Source organism: Cheilinus undulatus, linkage group 7 (genome assembly GCF_018320785.1).
Source record: "Cheilinus undulatus linkage group 7, ASM1832078v1, whole genome shotgun sequence".
Lineage (NCBI taxonomy): Eukaryota > Metazoa > Chordata > Actinopteri > Labriformes > Labridae > Cheilinus > Cheilinus undulatus.
Window position 1 is genome coordinate 9480324 of NC_054871.1, and position 21487 is coordinate 9501810.

At 39.5% G+C, this 21487-nt stretch overlaps 1 protein-coding gene across 2 annotated transcripts; it reads right to left on the reverse strand.

Moving 5' to 3' along the window:
* Positions 1-16129, reverse strand: rgs4 (regulator of G protein signaling 4). 2 transcript variants are annotated; one of them, XM_041792099.1, is made up of 5 exons: positions 16037-16129; positions 15640-15759; positions 10674-10738; positions 3793-3956; positions 1-3657 (listed from the first exon to the last, which is right to left on the reverse strand). In XM_041792099.1, the coding sequence occupies exons 1-5, from the start codon at positions 16078-16080 to the stop codon at positions 3418-3420; spliced, it is 633 nt and encodes a 210-aa protein (XP_041648033.1). In that variant the 5' UTR covers positions 16081-16129; the 3' UTR covers positions 1-3417. The 2 variants fall into 2 exon arrangements, with proteins under 2 accessions (XP_041648033.1, XP_041648032.1); XM_041792098.1 differs by having other exon boundaries at positions 15625-15759.
* Positions 16130-21487: the final 5358 nt, after the last annotated feature.

Sequence of the window (21487 nt, forward strand, 5' to 3'; positions counted from 1 at the left end):
ACTTCACTTTATTCTGATAGTCACAGATATGACATGACAATATAAATGTGACAATATAGCATTGTTTGATAAATATCTAGACACAATATCTTGTTTTCTACCATCACAGCTTTTATCGACTAAATAAAGAAATGTTTGCATTCTGTCAGTGTCCTGCATAAATAACATGCATTAACACATCAATACAACAGTGTGGTTTATGGAGGAAATGTAAAAAAGAAAAAATCAATGGAATAAATTAGGATTTGACCTTTTCTGCAGCTGCTTGATATCAAAATGATGCTGTAAATCATCGCAGAAACATTAAAGCTTGCTTAAAGTCTTACTTGACATAAATAGAGCTGGCATTATCATGTTTTAATGGTGTATATACACAGATGAATATATGCCATGCTGACTCTTTGAGATGTACAGTGGAAAGAGAATAAAGACACCAACAAAATCCATCCTGCTCTGTAAATAACAACTCTAAAGCTAATGTGAACATAAATATAAATTAATGACGCTGTAGCTTTAACTAAATCAAATGGATAAGTGGATAACTTGGCTCGTTTAATGCAAATACACTGTGATATCTGAGGCTAGCTGCATTGGCAGATATGTTCACTCACTACAAGCAATTAGCAGTTAATTCAGGCCTCAGTTTTACACTTAAAATAAGACAGATGAAATAAGATTCTGTCTGGATTAGCTGGTGGAATGGAACTTATATGTAGTTTAGTGAGATAACTGTCAGGGCCAAAGCATTATTGTGAATAATTAAGGGCCAAAATTAGTGCACTTAATTTAAACTTGAATGGAATTCTTCCTGTTAAATCACTGCAAAGTCTCCTTGCATCCACAGCACTGTACTGTATTATTTTGTTGTATCATTTCCCAAAAAAAAAAAAAAAGCCCTCACAGACACTCAGAGGACAGGTCACAAGTCATCTGCATCTTGCACTAACCAACATTTGACTTTCATAATTTCCTCACTTCCATTTCAATCCATCACAAGTTCCTTTTTCTATGCTTAAGTTCATGCTGTAAGAGCTACCTAAATTACCTTATTTCCTTTTAAAATAAAAGCAGGTCTGTATCCAAACAGGAAGTCACTGACCCCTGGTTTAAGACAGTACAATAAATCTAAATTAATTAAGAGCAGTTTAAGATGCAAATGGGATTTCAAAATGTAGCAAAAAGAACTGCAATCAATTGCAATGAGCTACAAAATTTCTGAGATTAATTGCAAAAAAAGATTGTTTGATAGACCTACTGTAAATAACACAACAACTATCAAGCTTTTCAGCATATACAGGGTTTTATTAAATCATTTGACTTTCAATACTGGAATTTTGGTAATGCAATTTTTATTTTATTTTCAATTTTGATGTCTTAATTATCAAAATGTGTTCTTATCAGCAATACCTCACAATCCTTTGTAGAAGTTGTAGCCTACTTTAGTGCCTAGTTTACTGCTTCCTGTATATCAATCTGAGTCCAAGTCATGACTCCAAATGCAGCTTCTTCTATCACAACTCCAAAAAAACTAAAACTAGCTGAAATTGTTTTGGTAGCAGTGGGCTGAGGAGAGCTGCACTTCGACCAGAGTGTTTGCTGTGGAAATGCATTGATCAACCAGAAAGGTTTGGAAGGTGAGTCTGCACTCTAAAACAGTCACTGCTTACTGAGAGCTCCATTACTGTATTATAGGCAGCAGGTGTGCAAACTCCCCATGTAGCTTAAAAATCTACACAGCTGCATGTTTTAGACTTTGCTGAACCTGACAGAAATCATCTCACAGAAGGACATTTCACACCTTTATCCCCCTAGGAGAGCCTAAAATGCAGACTGATTTAGAATCTCGATTTTTAAAGAATGGTTAACTGTAGTTTTCCTTGGTTTGCTTTGTTTTGTTCAACTTATTTTTTCTTTATGAGACTGTTAAAGCACAACACTGACAACTGCAGAATACCATTTACTTGTGTCTAAAACTGTAGCTCTTTTGAGAAAACAGTCTTTTGATGAAAATCTTTCTGTTAGGTTCTTTACACTTGGCATAACATAGCAGCAGAGAACTCCCTTTAGGGGACACAACGTGATTTCCGCATAGAGAAACATTAACAAAAGGCTGTAAGTTAAGCTATATGCCAAATGTTCAAATTGCAAAAATAAACACAACTGCAGGTGGGAATAAGCAAAAGCCTCAGTTTAAAGCCTATACAGTTATGTCACATCACAGTAATGTTTGGTCTGTTTCCACAAAGTGGTCTGGCTTGGTTCACTACAGTTTGGTACAGTGCTTGTTGTGACAGGGGATTCATCTCTTTAGAAAGGTCTGGATCATTTGGCTCAGCTTAGTGGAGCTGTTTGGCTCCCAAACGGCTCTTCATTTGGTAACAGTTTGGCTTTTAAGTGCGGATTAAATAGGGTGGAGGAAAAGAAACTGGCACACAAACAGGAGCTAGCTACCGCAGCTAATATAAAAGAGATGTTTTGAAAGACAGGCTCATCATCACGTGGTCGCTTGCTTCACAAGATTTACTAGGTTGATAGTTGATGCAAATCGAGGATTTTTTTTTGTTAAGGGTTCAGCTAGCCTCTCTCTCTCGACTCTTGTCGCCCTTCATCTGACAAATGATGCTGTATGCTGAGACGTAGGACTGGACTGAGTAATTTGTGATATTTTTCACCATCACACCAGGTAAATCTGCTCAACTGCTCAACTAAAACAATATATTTTTGTAAAGTGTAGGGATTGTACTCAATATATGTCGATTTTATATGATGATTGCAGCGTATAGGTCCATTTAGATCGTCCCACTTTCCTCCATTCCCATTCTTCCTTATGGCTAACCTCCACTTCCTGGTCCCTAGACATTCTGGATCACATGATTGCAAACAGCCTATAGAACATGACATTTTGCTTGATGTTGAACAATTTTCACAAGTTGAAGTTTTGGTAATTTGTGTCAGTAAAACTATGCCTGATTCTGCAAACAGACAAGCAAAAGCTGAGCTTTATAATGCAACACTTCAAAATATTCTGCAATACACAACCTCAAAATAATAACAATAATAGTAATAATATATTCAACAATAGCTATTTGACATTCAAGTAGTCCATGTAAACATTTAAATGTGTAACTGCATGGAATTTCATGGTAAGGCAGAAATGGAAAAGCTGCTCTGAAGTGGGCATATTAGCACATCAAACCTTATTTACTCTACTCTAAGTACATCTGTGAATCGATGTCACATGGAGAAACTACAAGGGACAAAGGCTTAATCACATTTCACATTTACCTTTAAAGTCACCTTCTGAACCACAGTTTTCCTACTCTATTAACACTGGACACAGAAAGGTTAACTATCGTCTGCCCTCTCAGTTATTTTCATCTTTGGCACCATCTCAAGTCTTCTCTCTCCCCGTCGTCTTTAAGCGCCTCCTGTTACAGCATGCCTGCTCTCTGCACGCTCACAGTTCTTCTTCTTCTCATCAGCAGCACTTTTCTGTGACTCACAGAGGTCTTTGATCAGTTTGGACTGGAGGAAACGCCGATACGAGTCTTTCTCCATCAAGGTGTAGATCATCTTCTGGGCTTCGTCGAAACAAGACGGGCAGGCGTTCTCCACGTTCTGCTGCGTTTCTTCTCTGGTTGCTGCATCCAAGTTGACCTTTGATTACACAGAGAGCGTGAAAGGACAATTAAGATACTGCAGAAGTGCTGCTTATGGCTGTGATATCTGCAAATTGTGCTTAAAGAAGTTGTTTTTGGCCTCTGAAAGCATACTTCTGATGAATATTGTTACCTCGTTGGGAGCGTCTGCCTCGACATACTGCTTGTAGATCTGCTTGGCTCTGCTTGTAAGCTTGGACGGATCGGTCTTCTTGTAGTCCTCACAGGCGACCCAGAAGTCCATGTTCTCCTGACTGAACTCTGACTTCAGGAAGCTGGTGAAGACTTCACGACCCACTGAAACAAACGGATGAATAAATATGTTGATGTTTGATATAAACTGCACAATTAAAATCAATGTCTCAAGGTGAAACACTTATTTTTGCAGTATCTAAGCATTATTAACTCTTTGACATCAACAGAAATACAGCACGCATGAAAGTATTCACCCCCTTGAATGTTTTACCCATTTATTGATTTTATTCATTAATCATGGCCAATGTAATTTGGCTTTTTTGACAAAAAAATCCTCTTTAATTTCAAAGTGAAAACAGATTCCTACAAAGTAATGTCAGCTAAATTAAAATATGTATTGTAAATTAAGTGACTTCATAAATGTTCACCCCCTTTAAAGAGACTGACCTTATTCAACAGAGGCCCAGCCCACTGACACTCTCATATTTAGTGAAATGGGGATCACCTGACTGCAGTGAATGGGTCTCAAGTTATTGTAGTATAACAACATATGTGTCTGAGAGGTCCAGTCACTGGATAATCATTATTCCTGGCTACCATTACACCATGAAGACAAAAGAACACTCCGAGCAACTCAGGGAAAAGCTTATTGAAAAGTGTAAGTCAGTGGATGGATACAAAAAAAAGGATTCCAAGGCACTGAACGTCCCCCAGGGCTCAGTTAAATCCATCATCAAGACTTGTAAGGAATGTGGTACATGTGTAATTCTGCCTAGAATAGGCCCACCACACAAGGTGAGTGACTGGGCAAGAAGGAGACTAATGAGCAAGGCCACCAAGACATCTACTGTATGACTACTCTGAAGGAGTTACAAGCTTCATCAGCTGAGATGGGAGTGACTATCACAGAATAAATGCACAAAATCAGGCAATTATAAGGCTTCTCATAAAAACACTGAAGGCAAAAGGGTTTTCAACACACTAACCATTATTTTTTGCAAAGTTAAGGTAAAATATGGGGCTACAAAAGATCCTAAAAAAGAGCCGTTCGGGAGTTGAAAGAGCCGGCTCTTCTTTGGGAGCCGAGCCAAAAGAGCCGGCTGTCTGAAAAGAGCGGGCTCTTTTGGCTCGGCTCGGCTTCCCATCACTAATGGCAGCATCAAGCTGTTGGGATGCTTCTCGGCAGCCGGCCCTGGAAAGCTTGTATTGGGTAAAATGAATATGGCAAAATGTCGGAAAACTCTGGAGGACTATCTTATTCAGTCTGTAAGATAACTACAGCTTGAGAGAAGATTTATTTTCCAGCAAGACAATGGCCTGAAGTATACAGCAAAAGCTACACAGAAATGGTTTAACGACAAAAAGGTCAAAGTTCTGGAGTGGCCTAGTCAAAGCCCAGACTCAAGCTCAATCCAAAAGAGAATTTGTGGACTTGAAATGGGCTGTACATGCCTGATATATAGCTACCATATACAGTCTATGTGCATTAATGGTCAAGTGAAGAGTACAAGGATGCTGACTAAACATGGTCAAAATTCTTTCAATGGAAACAGTGATGTACTAATAACCAGTTTTTGGGTAAGTGAGAAAGTAAGGATGTGTCGTTCACACAAGAGCCAGTTTTTTTTAAGCCTGGAGCCCTGGAGTTTCCTTTTATTCCATCAGTTTTGTTATTTTAAACACATTTTAAAGCTAAACTAGAACCAAATGAAGAGTCATTTGGGAGTCAATAAACCAGCTCTTATTACTGAACTGAGTCAAAAGATCCAGATCTGTGAAAAGAGATGGATTTCCCATCACAATAAGCGAGGCTGGATGGACCTGTCCCCTATCTGGAAGTCCTCTGCCAACATCCTATACTCCATTCATTTGTATTTTCACAAACCTTTACAAATGGATGAAAGCACTGACAGGTTTTGCATTTTGATCACAAACTGGTTTAAACTGGTTAGAAAATGGTTCAAAAGTATAGCCAGAAAAAGGAGTTAAAAGATTAGCTGGTGGATAAGAGTGTCTCTGCTTGTGCATCTTCCCAAAGGAAATGAAACACCCACAGGGTAATTCTTAAAAGCATGAACGCAGTGTAATTATCCTGAGTTATTACATTTTGCCAAGAAAATAATGAAATAAAACCCAGCAGAAAGCATCTCATCCGGTCTTTTTAGATACAAAAGATAAGTGACTTCCAATAGTCATGGCAGTTAATGAAAGAGCAGATCTGAGCCTTTATGGGAGTTATATAATTTTATCAAAGTGATAAACTTCTGCAGAAGACAGATGGAGGAGACTAAGATAAACATGAGATCAGACCAATGAGAGCTGGCAGATGAAGACGGGAAAGCAGAAGGAAGACACGACAGAAGATGGAGTTCAGTGGTGGGGGTCATGGAACATAGCAGGCCACAACTCAGCTGCTCCCCTCAAGGCCGTTGCTCCCCCTGACTCGCACAGTGCAGCTCTCACAGGGCTTATATATGTATAAATATACACACACAAACACATGCACAGTGTGCACTGGTCAGCGCGCCCTGTGGGGCTGATGAGTAGTGCCTTGAGACACGTAGCAGAGGAGCAGACCCTGAGAATGCTTCCGAGAGCCTGTGGGTTTGTATATAGAGCAGCATTTCCACCACAACGCCAGTTCAGATCAGTCCACCATACAGTAGAAACATTATCTTTATGTTTCCATCTTTATAACAAATGAACTCTTCTTATTTCATTTGGAAAAAATTGGCACAAATCTCCACACCATGAACAGAATATTCATGTTTAGAAACTGCTTCACAGTTTTACTCACCCATATTTTTTTTTACTAGGCACAATAGGCCACTAAAACAGCTCTGCAGGACTTTTGGGTCGTTGACCCACTGCACTAGAAGCAGCTGTCTCACAAGAAGCTACTCAGCTCCTTTATTGCTGCTCTGCCTGACTTTCACATAAAGTTTTTTTTTTTTTTTCCAACCTCCAAGCCAGTAATTGTAAATTTCAATCTGCAATAAAGGCCAGATTAGTGGAGGGCTGCAATGATGGTTGTCCATGTGGATCTTTGTCCAATCTCCACACAGCATCTCAGCCATTGACCATCAGGTTTTTGGTCACCTCTCTTACTAAGGCCCTTCTCCACCAGTAGCTCACTTTGGCCAGTTCTTGGAAGAGTCCTGGTTGTGCCAAATTTCCTCCATTTAAGAATTATGGAGGCCATTGTGCTCTTGGGAACCTCCAGTGCAGCAGAATCTTTTTCTAGCCTTCACAGATCTGTGCCTTGCAACAATCCGGTCTCTGAGCTCTTCAGGTAGTTCCTTTGACCTCATAGCTTGGTTACTGCTCTGATATGCATTATCAGCTGTGAGGCCTTCTATAGAGAGGTGTGTGCCTTTCCTAATAACTTCTAATCAATGTAATTTACCACAGGCGGACTCTAATCAAGGTATAGAAACATCTCAGCAACGACTGAGAGTAATGGGAGGAGCCTTAGCTAATTTCAAGTGTTTTTGCAAAGGGTTTTAATACCTTACCAATTTGACTTTTTGTTTTTTGTTTTGTTTTGTTTTGTTTTTTAATAAATTTGCCAAAAAATTTGAAATTCTGTAGATTAATGAAAATCTTTTTTTCTTCTGTAGCATCAGGCTGCAACATAACAAAATTGAAAAAAGTGAAGGAGGTCTAAATACTTTCTGAATGCACTGTATGTCTGTAGTTTTTCAAAAGTTAGAACTATATTTGGTAATATTTCTCAGAAAGTTTGAACAATATTTCCAATTTTCAACAGATTTTTATTTGTTATATTGTGCTTCTCTGATTAGAACTGTTGGATATTCTACTCAACACTGCCCCTACTGTAGCCAGTGATATTGCAACCTTTGGTTTGTAAGCTATGGGAGGCATAAGCTTTGAGAGAACAGACAAAATATGGACAAAATAAACACACAAATACAGTGTTTTTTTACAGTCTTACTCCCTTGTATCATCTAGCTCCGCCCCTCTTTGGCCCAATGTCATCGTATCAGTTGCGATGATAGGTTGGGTGACACCATGTATGTTTTCCCAGTGGATGTCCTAAGTCTGCTATAATATCGTGAACAGCTTTCTGTAACTCCTGGTGTTCCTCAGGGCTCTTTTCTGGGTCCTCTCTGTGTCAGTGTCTATCTCCCACCTCTTGGTCATATTTTCAGGGAATTTGGTTTCATTTTCCTCGTGATGCAGACTACACTAAGCTCTCTCTTTTCTCCAAATCAAACTCCACCTTCTTTTCATCTTCCCTCTCAGACTTCTCTGTCATCTTCCTTTCTTTAAAACTTTCTCAAACTTAATAGCAATAATGCTGAGATCTTGTTTGGTCCAAATCCATTCTGACCACATGTCTCAGTTTCTTACTAACCATTAACTACTCCATAGTTCCTCTTTTAGTTTCTCTGTTCAGCTATCTATTCTCATAAATCAACATTTTTAGAACTTGCCTTTTATGACATATTGTTTCACTTACGTCCTGCTATTGTGTTAATTTTACTGTTTTAGTATCTGTAACCTTGAATGCAGCCTTAAATACTTTTATTATGAACACAATAGTGCATTAGAGGATTAAACCTGTATATTACTGCTTAGTAAGTGCAAATTTAAAAGTCTCTTGTGTCAGTTCAATCATTTTTAATTTTGTGCCTTCATAAAACTTGTTAGGCATCACTTTCAGGGTTGCCAAATCTTTCCTGGCAACCATTAGTCAGGAATTTAAAGGTCAGGGCATTGCCTTGAAATATTCCCATGACTGCTGCAATGTCACACAAGGACTATAATACCAAGTGCTTATTTCCATAAATCACAGGAGACACTGTGCTGGGGAGCCTATGAGTCAAACATCTGCTTTCTGAGAAGGTCCTTTGGGTTTAATTTGGATTTAGGATGCAGTATTGTTGGCCTTGTGTGAGCTCTATTCTGGCAGCTCCTTTTCTTAGAATAAGAAAGAATACTTTACTGTCTGCTGTTGCATGCAGAGGCAGAAATTGGTCTTGTGTCTTGTTGGTGCAAATATATGCATTGGAAGACTCAAGATGTTTGAGTGGTGGGGAGGACTGATAAAAAAAAAAAATGGCACCCACTGTATACACCCCTGTTTTTGCTTCTAAAACAACAGCATTTTGGGCACCTGAAAAAAAGCATTGAAAACAGGTTCCAGAACAATTTCTTTTGCTATGTAAAGTTCCAATACCATGCTTCTGGAAATTTATGCACATGGGTCCAGTGAATATCCATGAAGAAGAAGTCATGGTTTCAGTCCTCCACAGGAACCTCATGCATGCAATACTGTCTGACTAGAACAAAATGCAGCAACCTCATTGACAGTGTGACAAAGTAAAACAAAAATCTATACATAGTCATAATAAACAACATAAACTCCTAAAATCACGATATTCCAAATCACACATTATAAACAAACATAAAAATGTCATTTTTAAAAACTAAAACAAAACATGGCAGCTACACTTGAGTATGACTAAGCATGATGGGAAAAAGTGTATTGTCCTATTATATATTTGGCAAAAAAAAGTTAAGAGGTCTTCCTGTTTATATGTTTAGTGTATTTTATGAGAACACACTCATTCTTTGGGGGTTTTTAAATAAGTGCAAGAGTTCTGTGCATGGTTTAGTGTTTTTCATTAGCCAAAGACTGAGTTAACTCTATGAAAATATGAAGCTTTCACGTGCAAATGGTGCTCAGAAAATGGGAATAAAGAAAAAGAATAAAGTGTATATTGAAAGTCTGCTGAAAGAAACTTTTTAAAATTGTAAACCTTCAAGCTGTAAAGCTTCATTAAGTCACCAAGGTTGGAGGGGTTTCCAAAATGCTAGTAACCCAGGGGCCTACAGCGATATTAAAGGTCACATATTGTACCCTTTTCAAAGATTTAATTTTGGGCCCTTACATGCCTTTATTTGATAGAGTAAGGACAGTGGATAGACTAGGAAACAGGGAAGAGAGCAGGGAGAGACAGGCCGGATTCGAACCCAGACCGCCCGTGCACATGGGTAGCGCTCCAAACCATCCGACCATCCGTGCTCCCATATTGAACCCTTTTAAGACAAGTTTATATTGGTCTCAGAGGTCCCCAAACATGCCTGTGAAGTTTGTTGCTGAAAAAACACTCCAGTATTGGATTTTTGAATGTCTAAACACCCCTCTGTCTCAGAACCAGCTGTTTCAGTGTCTGTGGCTTTAAATGTTAATGAGCTTCCTGACTCCGCCCCTCTCAGAAAATGGATTTCACTCCCTTGATTCCTCCTTTCAGCTGCCAGCTTACAGGAGGATCAGGAGGGCAGGGCAGAACTTTTTTCCAAGCGGGGAGAGCCAACTGAACCTGGGGGCGGGGCTAACTCCCCACATGACATCATGAGGGGAAGATCTTAGAGCCGCTTGTTTCAGCACATATTTCTGGAAGGTGGAGAAAGGGGGTGTGGGGGTTGTTCTGATTGCTGGAGGGATTGTGGACAGGCAATAGCGTACTACTACTCAACTGGCCTGTGGCTGACTCTATGGCGTTTTTTTTGGTTTTGTTTTGTTTTCTCTCTAATCTGTGTACATGTCATTTTTTTTTTCTGAATGGGTAACTTTTTTAAACCAAAAATCATGTAAATGTGGCATTAACAGACAGTTGTTATGCTCTTAAACTTTTCCACTTAGCCTCTGGACAACCTTTACATGGCAATAAGACATGGATTTGGAGCCTTTAATTGTGCTGCTGTGTTTAACATTTCTGGTCAGCTTTTCCTTTGGTTTTTTTTGTTTTTTGTTTTTTGTTTTTTTGGAAACAACTACAAGACACTTACTTTCACTGCTCATCACGTTGCTGAAAGACTCCTTCCATTTTTCCACTTCAGCTGCAGAAGGAACCCTGACAACGGAAAGAAAAAGATCTTAAAATTAGATCTAAGTAAAACTCCATTATGTTAAAAATTTCCTTCCCCAGAGGCTGAGCAAGCATGATGTTATTGATCAGGTTTCATCCACAGTTTTGTTTTTTGCATTGAATTTTCCATGGATTTTAAACAAGCTTGAATAAGGTAATGGTAATGGCTCCAACTCTAAATACCTTTCCTTCACAATAAGACTTTTGTTTAATGGTTTTCCTTTGTTCTTCCTGTTCCCATTTTCCTCTCAATGAACACAGCTCCCGCAGATCCCAGCTGGACCGATTTACTGATCAATAACGGCTGCAAATCTAATCACACACACACAGTGTGCGTCATCTGGCATTTACACAACATAAGCTACGGGACAATGATGCCCATATTAAAGGTTTCAACAGCTGAGAAAAACAACATTAGTGGAAATAATGAATAGCTGTGTAGATTAGAAAAGAGCCATGTATATTTATAACCAGCAGTGTGTCTTTGTGTTGTGAATGGAAGCATGGATACAGATGCTCATCAGTTCCAGCAGGGAATGGAGCTTTGAAAACCTGTCTGAAAAGGTTACATGTGACTGAAAGGAAAGGTCAGGGTTTGTTTTCATGCTTATAAAAGAACAAGAGGGAAAGCACATCATTAAGGCTACAATCCAACACAAACAACACATGTGTAATTAAATGTGCTGAATGCATGCAGGAAAAAAAGCATTTATTATACAGACTTAATTAATGGTGACACATGACCAGTGTGCAAACTATACCACCACTTTCAAAGGATATATATTGAACAACCGTTCATTAAACTGCAGTTATCCCAACAAAGAAATTAGAGGAGACATCAGAGGTTGGAAAGTGAATCTAATTGTCTCATTGAGCTTAAGAGACTGGCAGTAACCCAGTGCTAATTAGCCAACCAATCATAGGGCTTGCAGTCTGCCTCATTTCAGCACATTGATATATTTCTGAGGGGTAAAGTTTGCCTTTGTCTGTAGGTTCGAGGTTACACAGACCTAAGGCAAAACCAAAGCCAGCCATAAAGGTGGATAAAGGGGAGAGCTTGCTGGGGTGCAGCCAAACGAGGGGCCCATGGAGGTCAGGAAAATCAGTCTGGAATGTTAAGCTGTGATTACCATATTTTATATTTAACCTCAATAAAAACCACTATTTTCAAAGGAACAATGATTTTTATTTATGCTATAGTATAATATGGCATTTTTCAAACTGTAAACCCATTTTCTGAAAACAGAATTGCTTTCATTTTGTAGGTGTTGATGGGCAAATTAAATTAAATATTTAGAAAAAGACTTCAGACATCATACCAACGCCATGATCTGCACAAATGTCAGGGTGCCAGAAAATAAGACAGAAAGACAAAGAAACTTTAAGGTAAAAATAATTAAATAATTACAAAAAGAAAAACAATGGCACAATGTTTTAAAGTCGCAAAAACTGGTCAACAAAAGGGGGTAAAAAGTGGTTACAGAGGCAACAGTGGGTAAAAGGTGAAACACTGTGATAAAGCCTTAAAAAATGGATAAGACGAGGCAAAAATTGGTAAATAGCTGCAAAAATTTGGTTGAAAGAGGCAAAAATGTGTTAAGGAAAGGAAAAAAAGCAGCAAAACTTTTTTGTTTATCATCGAGACTCCAGTCGAAATGCTTCGAAAAAGTGTCATTTTCCTTGCCTCCACCTCTGACACGGTAACTTCAGTTTCCGTCATTGTAAAATTTCTTCCTTTAAATTTTGGGGCCTTCTCTTGCAACTTCAAACCTCCTCGCCGATCTCGTTTTGATTCATCAAATGGATGTCCTTATATAGAGAGATAGGTGTGTGGTTTATGCAGATTGCCGGCACGAGCCTGTCAATTTGAATGATTCTGATTCACTAACATAGGCACGGTGGTGAGAAGAAAATTGGCCGGTGCGCACTTGAATCCGACGGTGATTTTGCGCATACACTGAACTTATGCCCAGAGTAAGAACATTTCTACGCATTTATAAGTGAATGAGGCCCAGTGACTGCAAAATGGATTAAAAAAAAGTGACAAAACTGGCTGGAAAAAGGTGAAAAGTAGTTAAAAAGCATTGAAAATTGATTGAAAGAGGCAAAACTGAGTGAATAGCTGCAAAAATTGGTTAAGAAAGGCAAAAATGGGGTATAAATATGTAGAAAATGGTGAAATTTGGTTAAAAATGGGGTAAAAGGGTTAGGAAAGGCAACAGGGCGCAAAATTTGGTGAAAATGGTGAAAAGCAACTGAAAATGCAATGGGTTAAAAGAGGCAAAAATGGGACGTTGCAAAAAAAAGGGTTAAGAGGGAATATGGGTGAAAAAATGGTGAAACACAGAAAGTGGCATAAATGGGTTAAAAGAGGCAATTTATAGAGAAAATGACCTCATATAACTTTCTACGTAGGCTGCCATCAGCAAAACTGCATATAACAAGGATTTGTCAATCAGACATCTAGAATTTGCACAGTTTACTCACTGCTTATAGATTCATTTATCTTTTTTTTCATAAATTTTGACCCTTTACATGGAAGCTATCTATATTGATTGACACTTTATTTATTTATTTATTTATTTATTTATTTATTCATTCATTTATTTAACATTTATATAATTCTCAAAAACCATTGAGGTTTTCCCCATTTACAATGATGTCGAGATACAACAGAGACACAATTAGAGCAAGTTAAAACAACACAAGTATGATCAATAAAAACAGTTACACACTGTGGGGAAATTATTTGAGATAATCATCTTAAATTTTCCAAAGGAAACTAGTGCATCAATCCTCACTTTGTTTTAAGTTGTTCTATAATCAGCTATTATTCAGCTGAATTTGCCAGTGAAGAAATGAAAGTTCTGAGGTTATGTCTTGGGTGTAACCTGACTGAGCTGGAAAAGCAGTTCGTGTTCATGTGAGGTATTTACAGACGGTGAAAAATCCCACAGCCTCTGAAAAGCATCAGAACACATCACTGCCTCACCTCAATCCCATTAAAGCACACCTTTGGGTGCAATGTTGCTTCATTACAATGGGAACTAAAACAGAGTACAATGTACTCCAGGAGTCAATGTCAGCCTAATGACACATTCATGAGCTTGAAAAGCAAAACAGAACCTGCCAAGTCACGCACATTATTTCCATCGTAATTGCAACATCTCCTTAAAATTCAGGTTGTAAATGTGCGAGTCACGTTTCAAAGAACTAAAACAACACAAGTGGCCCGGTCCTCATCAACACCCATTCAAATGGAGACCTCACAACATTTTCTGAATCATACTTCCATGGGAGGTCCATCTGGCTCTGAAATACCGGTAGTTTGCACCCTGCACACAACAGCCCCTGCAGTACAATGAGTACCCAGGCAAGAATCCCAGAACCAAAGGCTGAAAAGAAACAAGCAGGAAGTCATCCATTCCTCATTCTCTAAAGCTGATTTTCAATTATGGCATCCATTCAAGCTTGCCATTCAAGTTAAAACCATTCATCCTCCATCTTTCCTCAAACAGAACTCACAAAAATGAAAAGAAACCCTGCAACAAAGCTCCAATAATTTATTCAGAAGAACAGCAGTAGCCAAGATCTGCAGTTTTGTGCCCTTTCCTGTGACCTTGGTGGATTTTTATGCCCATATAAAGAGAGGAAACCATGCACTCCAAGAATGCAAAAAAAAAGAATGTAAAAATGAGGAGGAAAATCCTTCAAAGCCTTATTCTATTGTCCAAATCATTTAAAAATTCAACATGTTTGGACCCTGTAGGTGTTCATCAGGGCTAATAAAGATTTGTGGCCTAGCCACACCCACTGTAAACATCAGCTATAGTCATATAGTCAGAGCAGGTGTTGAAATACATTTGAGGTGACATGTGGCCATTGTATTTAAACACCTGTTCTTTAACTGGGTTTTATGTCCTGTTAACTCATTGTGAGTCAAAACACATGAACATCTCTGGTTAATCAAGGATTTTTAATCACATCATTTTTGCGGCACCCATCCTCCTCCTCTCTAACTTTATTCTTCTATCTTTGACCACACTGAGCAGTTTTTATAGGAAAATATGGAGTCTTCAGATTCAAGTCAGCATAGGATGATATAGCTGGAAATTATTTTTGACTTCACATAGCTCTTAGGCTCCTTGAAAATGCAGAAAAATCAAACAGGTCATTCAGAAGCACAATGATGCACAATGTCTAAAATTAAATAGCCCATGAAATCCTCCATTTTTAGTTTACAGGGTCATTTTAAAAGTGTGTAGTCTGAAGATTAAGGCCATTTTGTTGCAGCAATTGAAGTCAAAGCTAACTTAAAATAATGGATGATATTGTCAAGTTATAAGCAGCTTTTTTTTTGGCAATAAACAAAACATCTCATCTTAAAGTGAACAAATGCAGCCATGTAGTATTTTCTTTATAGCAGCATTTTGATAACAAAGTCCCATCCAAATGGATCTATAACATGGTTAAAGACAACAAAATTCAACTAAATTAACACTGCAATTGATTAAATCCAGTAGAATTCTCAAGGTGTGATGTATCCATCTTGGATAACGGAGGATAAAGTGTTCAACAATAATGAAAATATTGCATAAAATTAAAATTATTTTAGTCCCAAACTGCATTGTATTTGTCTTTTACTGAATACCTGGGAATTCCATCATAAAGCAGAAATCTTCTTTCATAATTTATCATGGTATTGACTGTTAAAAAACAATTTTTTTAAAAAAGGAGCATGCTCTCTGACTGCTGTTCAATGCAAATTAAAAATACCCAAAGTTGCATGCACACTGATTGTTTTGCTTCAAGTTTGATTTTCTCAGTGTGAGATGTCAAAACAAACACAATACAAGAAAGCATCCACACACCCAGCTTCCTCTGACCTCTTTGCAGCAGCAGCAGCGGCGGCATTGCCAGTCTTCTCTTTTGCCTGTTTCTGATCCGTCGTTTGAGGTTCAGGCTTCTGGAGCAGAAAGCTGATTTTGTGCTTGATGTCTTTGGCACTGTGAGGAGAAAGAAGAGTGAAATGTAACAGAAGACTGCACTTTGTTTGGATTAAAAATATCAACACTGAGGCATGCCTGTAAGACAATCTGCTTCATGTAAGCAAGTGATTAGCAGCCCCCTTTTGTTTATAACATGTCACTGTTTTGTTGTTTCCACTGGTTTAAAACAGCAAGCTTACCATTACAAATTAAAGTCTGTAAATCTTGGCAATCTCAGATGTTTTCATGTTTATTTAAGATGGAATCTGACAGTGATTTTATCCACTTTTCTTACCTTTTCAAGCATGTTGCAGGAAGTGTTGCAAGTCCCTTACACATGGTTGAATGTTACTCGTCCACAGCTCTGGAGTAGTGAATGATGACAGGGAGGCGGTCGTATGACCAGGAGCAGCAGAGTTTTTATAGCACTGTTAAACAGCAGGCAGCCTGTGTCTCCGCCTCTAGTAGCGGTTACAATGACACAAAACTGACCAATCACAGCAGACAGGGAGAGAAGGAAAAGAACTGAGAGAGAGGGAGAGACATCGAGGGTAATTCACAGCAGATGGGGTGGATGTAACCATAACAAAAGGTGTTTTCCTCTGAGGGAGGTGATGTGAGGAGGTATGAAGTCATCTCTCTGCAGTTTGGTTCAATTTAGTATGAGTTATAATAAGGTGAGGTATGTCACTCATACACAGAGCAAGTAAAAGTGTTTTGCAGAGTTAAAAACAAAAGAATTACAGTGTTTTCTGTATTTAAAGATAGCAAAAAGTGATTGCAAATGAAAAATATTAAAATCCATGTAACTTGTCTGTCTGCTTTGTGCATCTTCCAGTCTTATAATCCTTTGAATTCCCCGCTTAAACATTTTTAGTTTCCAGACACAGAAAAACCTCCTGCTCTTGCCTAGTTTCAGCAGATTCTCATCAACAATCAACCAAGGAGCCCCCCCCCCCCCCCGAGGATTTAGGCTCACAGTTTGCCCTGTCTGTTGAGTACAGCCCCAGTCTGTATCAGAACTCCCCCGCCCTCCCCTCCTCTCTGCAGGGGTGCACGGATGGAAAAATCCACTCACAGCCTTCAAGAGTTTAGAGGTTGTTGTTGAAATTCAAACCCCAATCCCAAACAAGTTAGGACGCTTTGTGAAATGTGAATAACAGAAAACAGGAATAGCAGATCTTTTTCATTTTATTTTCAGTTGAAAAACAGAACAAAGACAAGACATACACTATATTGCCAAAAGTATATACTCACACAGACAAATAATTGAAATCAGGTGTTCCAATCACTTCCACGGCCACAGGTATATAAAATCAAGCACCTAGACATGCAGACTGTTTCTACAAACATTTGTGAAAGAATGGGTCGCTCTCAGGAGCTCAGTGAATTCCAGTGTGGTACTGTGATAGGATGCCACCTGTACAACAAGTCCAGTCGTGAAATTTCCTCACTCCTAAATATTCCACAGTCAACTGTCAGTGATATTATAACAAAGTGGAAGTGATTGGGAAATACAGCAGTACAGCCATGAAGTGGTAGACCATGTAAAATGACGGAGCGCGGTCAGCGGATGCGTAGGCGCATAGTGCACAGAGGTCACCAACTTTCTGCAGAGTCAATCGCTACAGACCTCCAAACTTCATATGGCCTTCAGATTAGCTTAAGGACAGTGCGGGGAGAGCTTCATGGAATGGGTTTCCATGGCCGAGCAGCTACATCCAAGCCATACATCACCAAGTGCAATGCAAAGCATCGGATGCAGTGGTGTAAAGCACGCCGCCACTGGACTCTAGAGCAGTGGAGATGCATTCTCTGGAGTGACGAATCGCGCTTCTCCATGGCAATCCGATGGATGAGTCTGGGTTTGGCGGTTGCCAGGACAACAGTACTTGTCTGACTGCATTGTGCCAAGTGTAAAGTTTGGTGGAGGGGGGATTATGGTGTGGGGTTGTTTTACAGGAGCTGAGCTTGGCCCCTTAGTTCCAGTGAAAGGAACTCTGAATGCTTCAGCATACCAAGAGACAATTGAACAATTCCATGCTCCCAACTTTGTGGGAACAGTTTGGGGATGGCCCCTTCCTGTTCCAACATGACTGTGCACCAGTGCACAAAGTAAGGTCCATAAAGACATGGAGGAGAAATGAACTTGACTGGCCTACACAGAGTCCTGACCTCAACCTGATAGAAGACCTTTGGGATGAATTAGAGCAGAGGCTGAGAGCCAGGCCTTCTCATCCAACATTAGTGTGTGACCTCACAAATGAGATTCTTGAAGAATGGTCAAAACTCCCAAAAACACATTCCTAAACCTTGCGGAAAGCCTTCCCGGAAGAGCTGAAGCTGTTATAACTGCAAAGGGTGGACTGACTTCATATTAGACTCTATGGATTAAGAATGGGATGTCACTTAAGTTCATATGCAAGTCAAGGCAGGTGAGCAAATACTTTTGGCAATATAGTGTTTCATGTTCAATCTGATCAACTCACTGTTGCTATTTTATATACATACACACACTGATTTTCAGGTCTCCAACATGTTTCAAAAAAGTTGGACAAGAGTATGTAAAGACTGGAAAAGTTGTGGAATGCTCATAAAACACCTGGAACATTCCATGGGTAGATTGGTTAGGTGATAGATAGGTGATAGTTCCATGATTGGGTATAAAAAGAGAAAGACTCAGTTATTCACTATCAACAATGCACATCCTGAATAGTGAAAATAATGCATGACTTGTAGAGACAGAAAACCAGGCACTCCCACCTTGCCAATTTAGAGTGATCACTTCACCGAACAAGTGTATCTTTGGGAGGAGTACTTGGAGAGAAGATGCAAACTCCACACCAGGAATCGAATCAGAGACCTTCTTGCTGTGAGGCAACAGCGCTGACTCCTATGCCACCGTGCAGGCCTTGCATGAATCAACTTATATTATTTAAAATTCCTGAGATAACTCTTTGCATCCTTACAACTGTGTTTATTCAAATTTCTCACATCATGGTGTGTCATGATGTTGTCTTGTTATCTTGACAAACTGGCTTGAGCTTGAGTTTTGAGCTTTTCCCCCACAGCACAAGGTTCATGGTTTGATTCCTGGCTGAATCTCTGATTTCCTTGTGGATGTTGAGAAAGTTAAAGCTGACTGTGCTGTATATTAAACGTGGTTTTCTTCCAGGTACATCACAGTCCAATAACATGTTCCCGGGAGCTAACTGGTTCCTCTAAATGGTCAGAAGGTGTGACTGGTTTTTAGCCCTGTTATTTACTGGTTCCCTGAGGTCTCTCTTAATGAGAGCAGGGATCGCTCCAGCCCCTCCAAAAAACCTTCTCTACAAGCTTGAAAATCATCTTTATTTTGTGACTGTGGAGGGCCTGATTCCCCTCAGAGACAAAGACCTGTGCATGCTGCTTTGATCAGCTCATTTATCCTGACCTGACAGGACAAACTGGTTTCACATCTGCAGCTTTACTCCACAGTCATAAATAAACAAGGTTAAGCTGTTGACTAGCAGATGCAGCTTCAAAGCCTAAATGATCACCCTGTGATAAAAACATGAAATAAGGCATCCCTCCATCTTTACTTCTCTCTTTCTTCTCTGCAACTCATGACCTCATATCTTAATGTGCAAACTTTTTCTTCATCTAAAGTCTAAGAGCAGCTTGGACTGGTTCCCTGAGTGATCTAAGAGGAGCTGAAGCAGAAACATACCTTTCTGATTTGTAACCAGCATGTGTAGATAGTCAGACTCGGAGGGCTGCCAGCAGTTCCCCTTTGTTAGAGAACGAGCGAATGTAAACAGTTTGATTCAAATTGACTGCAATTACAGCTGAGGCTGTAATGGTTGTTTGTGAGTTTGATGAATGGTCTTCAGTCTGATAAATGTGCTGGCCCTGTTTTATTTTTTGACAAGCAATTTAACGCTGTCTGAAACACAGTCATCCAAAAACAGCATTAAATTGAAAATAACAAGGTACCACTCTTCTATTACGACCCGCTTTCAATAGAAATCTCCATGCATGAGCAAAGACACATTTTCCAGTAACATGGTGTGTTTGTGGATGACAGTCAATATTCTGATATCAAATATCAGAGAAAATGTCTGTTTGTGCTGTGGCTTCAAAGCTCAAAGTTCTTAAACTCTAAAAGTGCAAGTATGGCATTTTTGACTTCGCTTTCACCTATAGCTTGCTTTGTTGTAGCCCTTTGTTAAGTGTGGGGCAGAGCTTTTTTGGTCATCCTTGTCCTCTACCAAAATGACCGTTTGTACTTAAAAGGGATATATTATGCAAAAAATCACTGTTTCAGGCTTTTCTTACAAAAATATGTGCTCCTGGCCTGTTCACAATCCCCTCAAGTACCAGAAAAATCCACCCCTCTCTCCTCTCTTTCTCCACATTTCAGAAAATGTGTTCTAAAGCAAGCGTTCTCAGGTTTTCCCCTCATGATGTCATGTGGGGAGTCACCCCCCAGGTATTGTTGGCCCTCCCTGCTTGAAGAGAGTTCTGCCCTCCTTTCCTGAAGATAAGGAGAGCCACATCCATTTCCTAGGAGGGGTGGAGTCGGGGGCGGAGTCAAACAGCTCTTTAACATTTAAAGCCATAGACACAGAAACAGCTCAGTCTGAGCAGGGCTGAAACAAAGGGGTTTTTTTAGACCTACAAAAATCCAATACTGGAGTGTTTTTTCAGCAACAGACGTCAAAGGCATATGTTGGGGACCTCTGAGACCAAAATAACCCTGTATTAAAGGGGTAAAATATGTACTCTTTAAGAATTTTGGCCATTTATAGCAACCACTGGATAATTGCTTTAGATAGCCGTGAGTGCAAAGATTTTATTTTTTGTCTTTGTGTTTGTTGTTGAAACAAACATAACGAAAATTTTGAGCTTCTCCTTACATATGTAGACGGCAGCATTTTTGTCCCTCCTCAGCTCCCATAGTTTCAGTCAGTCTGTGACGGCCCCTCCCACTTCCTCAATTTGGGTGCAGGTATTTTCCAATATAAGCAGCACAGTTTTGACATTCGAAAGTCTGCTGCTTCTGCTTTATCCTCTGTTTTCACTCCTTTTCCTGGATGTTGGTGCCGTCTTTTTTTTATTTTAGTGTGACTGAGATCAGCGGCTAGGCTAATCCTTTTTGTTGCATCCAGCATACCTGTTGTAGCACATTGCACCTGCACCTCACATCCCCTTAACCCACAATTTCCACATAGGATGACTGCGCCACGCACTGAAGCCCCGCGGGTTTGTTCAGCCCAAAGGCGCCCGATCAGTAGGAATAGATCCCAGGAAAACTGCAAGTTCACACAGGAATAGTCTGTCAAGAGCAGACTATTTTACCTTTAGGGATTAATTTATCATCCTTTCTGGTATAAGTCCATGATACTATTGCTTCTGCCATTGGGTGAGTACATTAGGAAGTTAAAAGATTAATGTTTTCTTAAAGGATCTGTGGTTTTATGTAAAATTCTTTGGCTAAATATCCCTAAAAGTTAACTTTTCCTCATCAATGCATGGTTGTAGCTCTGTGACCCACTGACCTCTCAGCGACCCTTTGCTCTCACTGCAGGATGAGACTTAATGTTGATATAGTGATGATTTACAATGGGGAGTCTGTGCATTGTGTTGTGTTTTGAAAGAACCTGATATTCTTCGCTTGTGACTTACTCTTCTGGAGCTTTCTGATCGACAGGTATTGACGTGGATGGGCAGCGACCGGCGCTGAAAATAGACCTGCAACGTATCT

Coding starts and splice junctions, on each gene's coding strand:
- rgs4 (XM_041792098.1), bottom strand. CDS start 16,080: ATGTGTAAGGGACTTGCAACACTTCCTGCAACATGCTTGAAAAG. Junction 15,760..16,036: donor CCTGCAACATGCTTGAAAAG/GTAAGAAAAGTG, acceptor TTCTCCTCACAG/TGCCAAAGACATCAAGCACA. Junction 3,957..10,673: donor CAACGTGATGAGCAGTGAAA/GTAAGTGTCTTG, acceptor CGTTTGTTTCAG/TGGGTCGTGAAGTCTTCACC.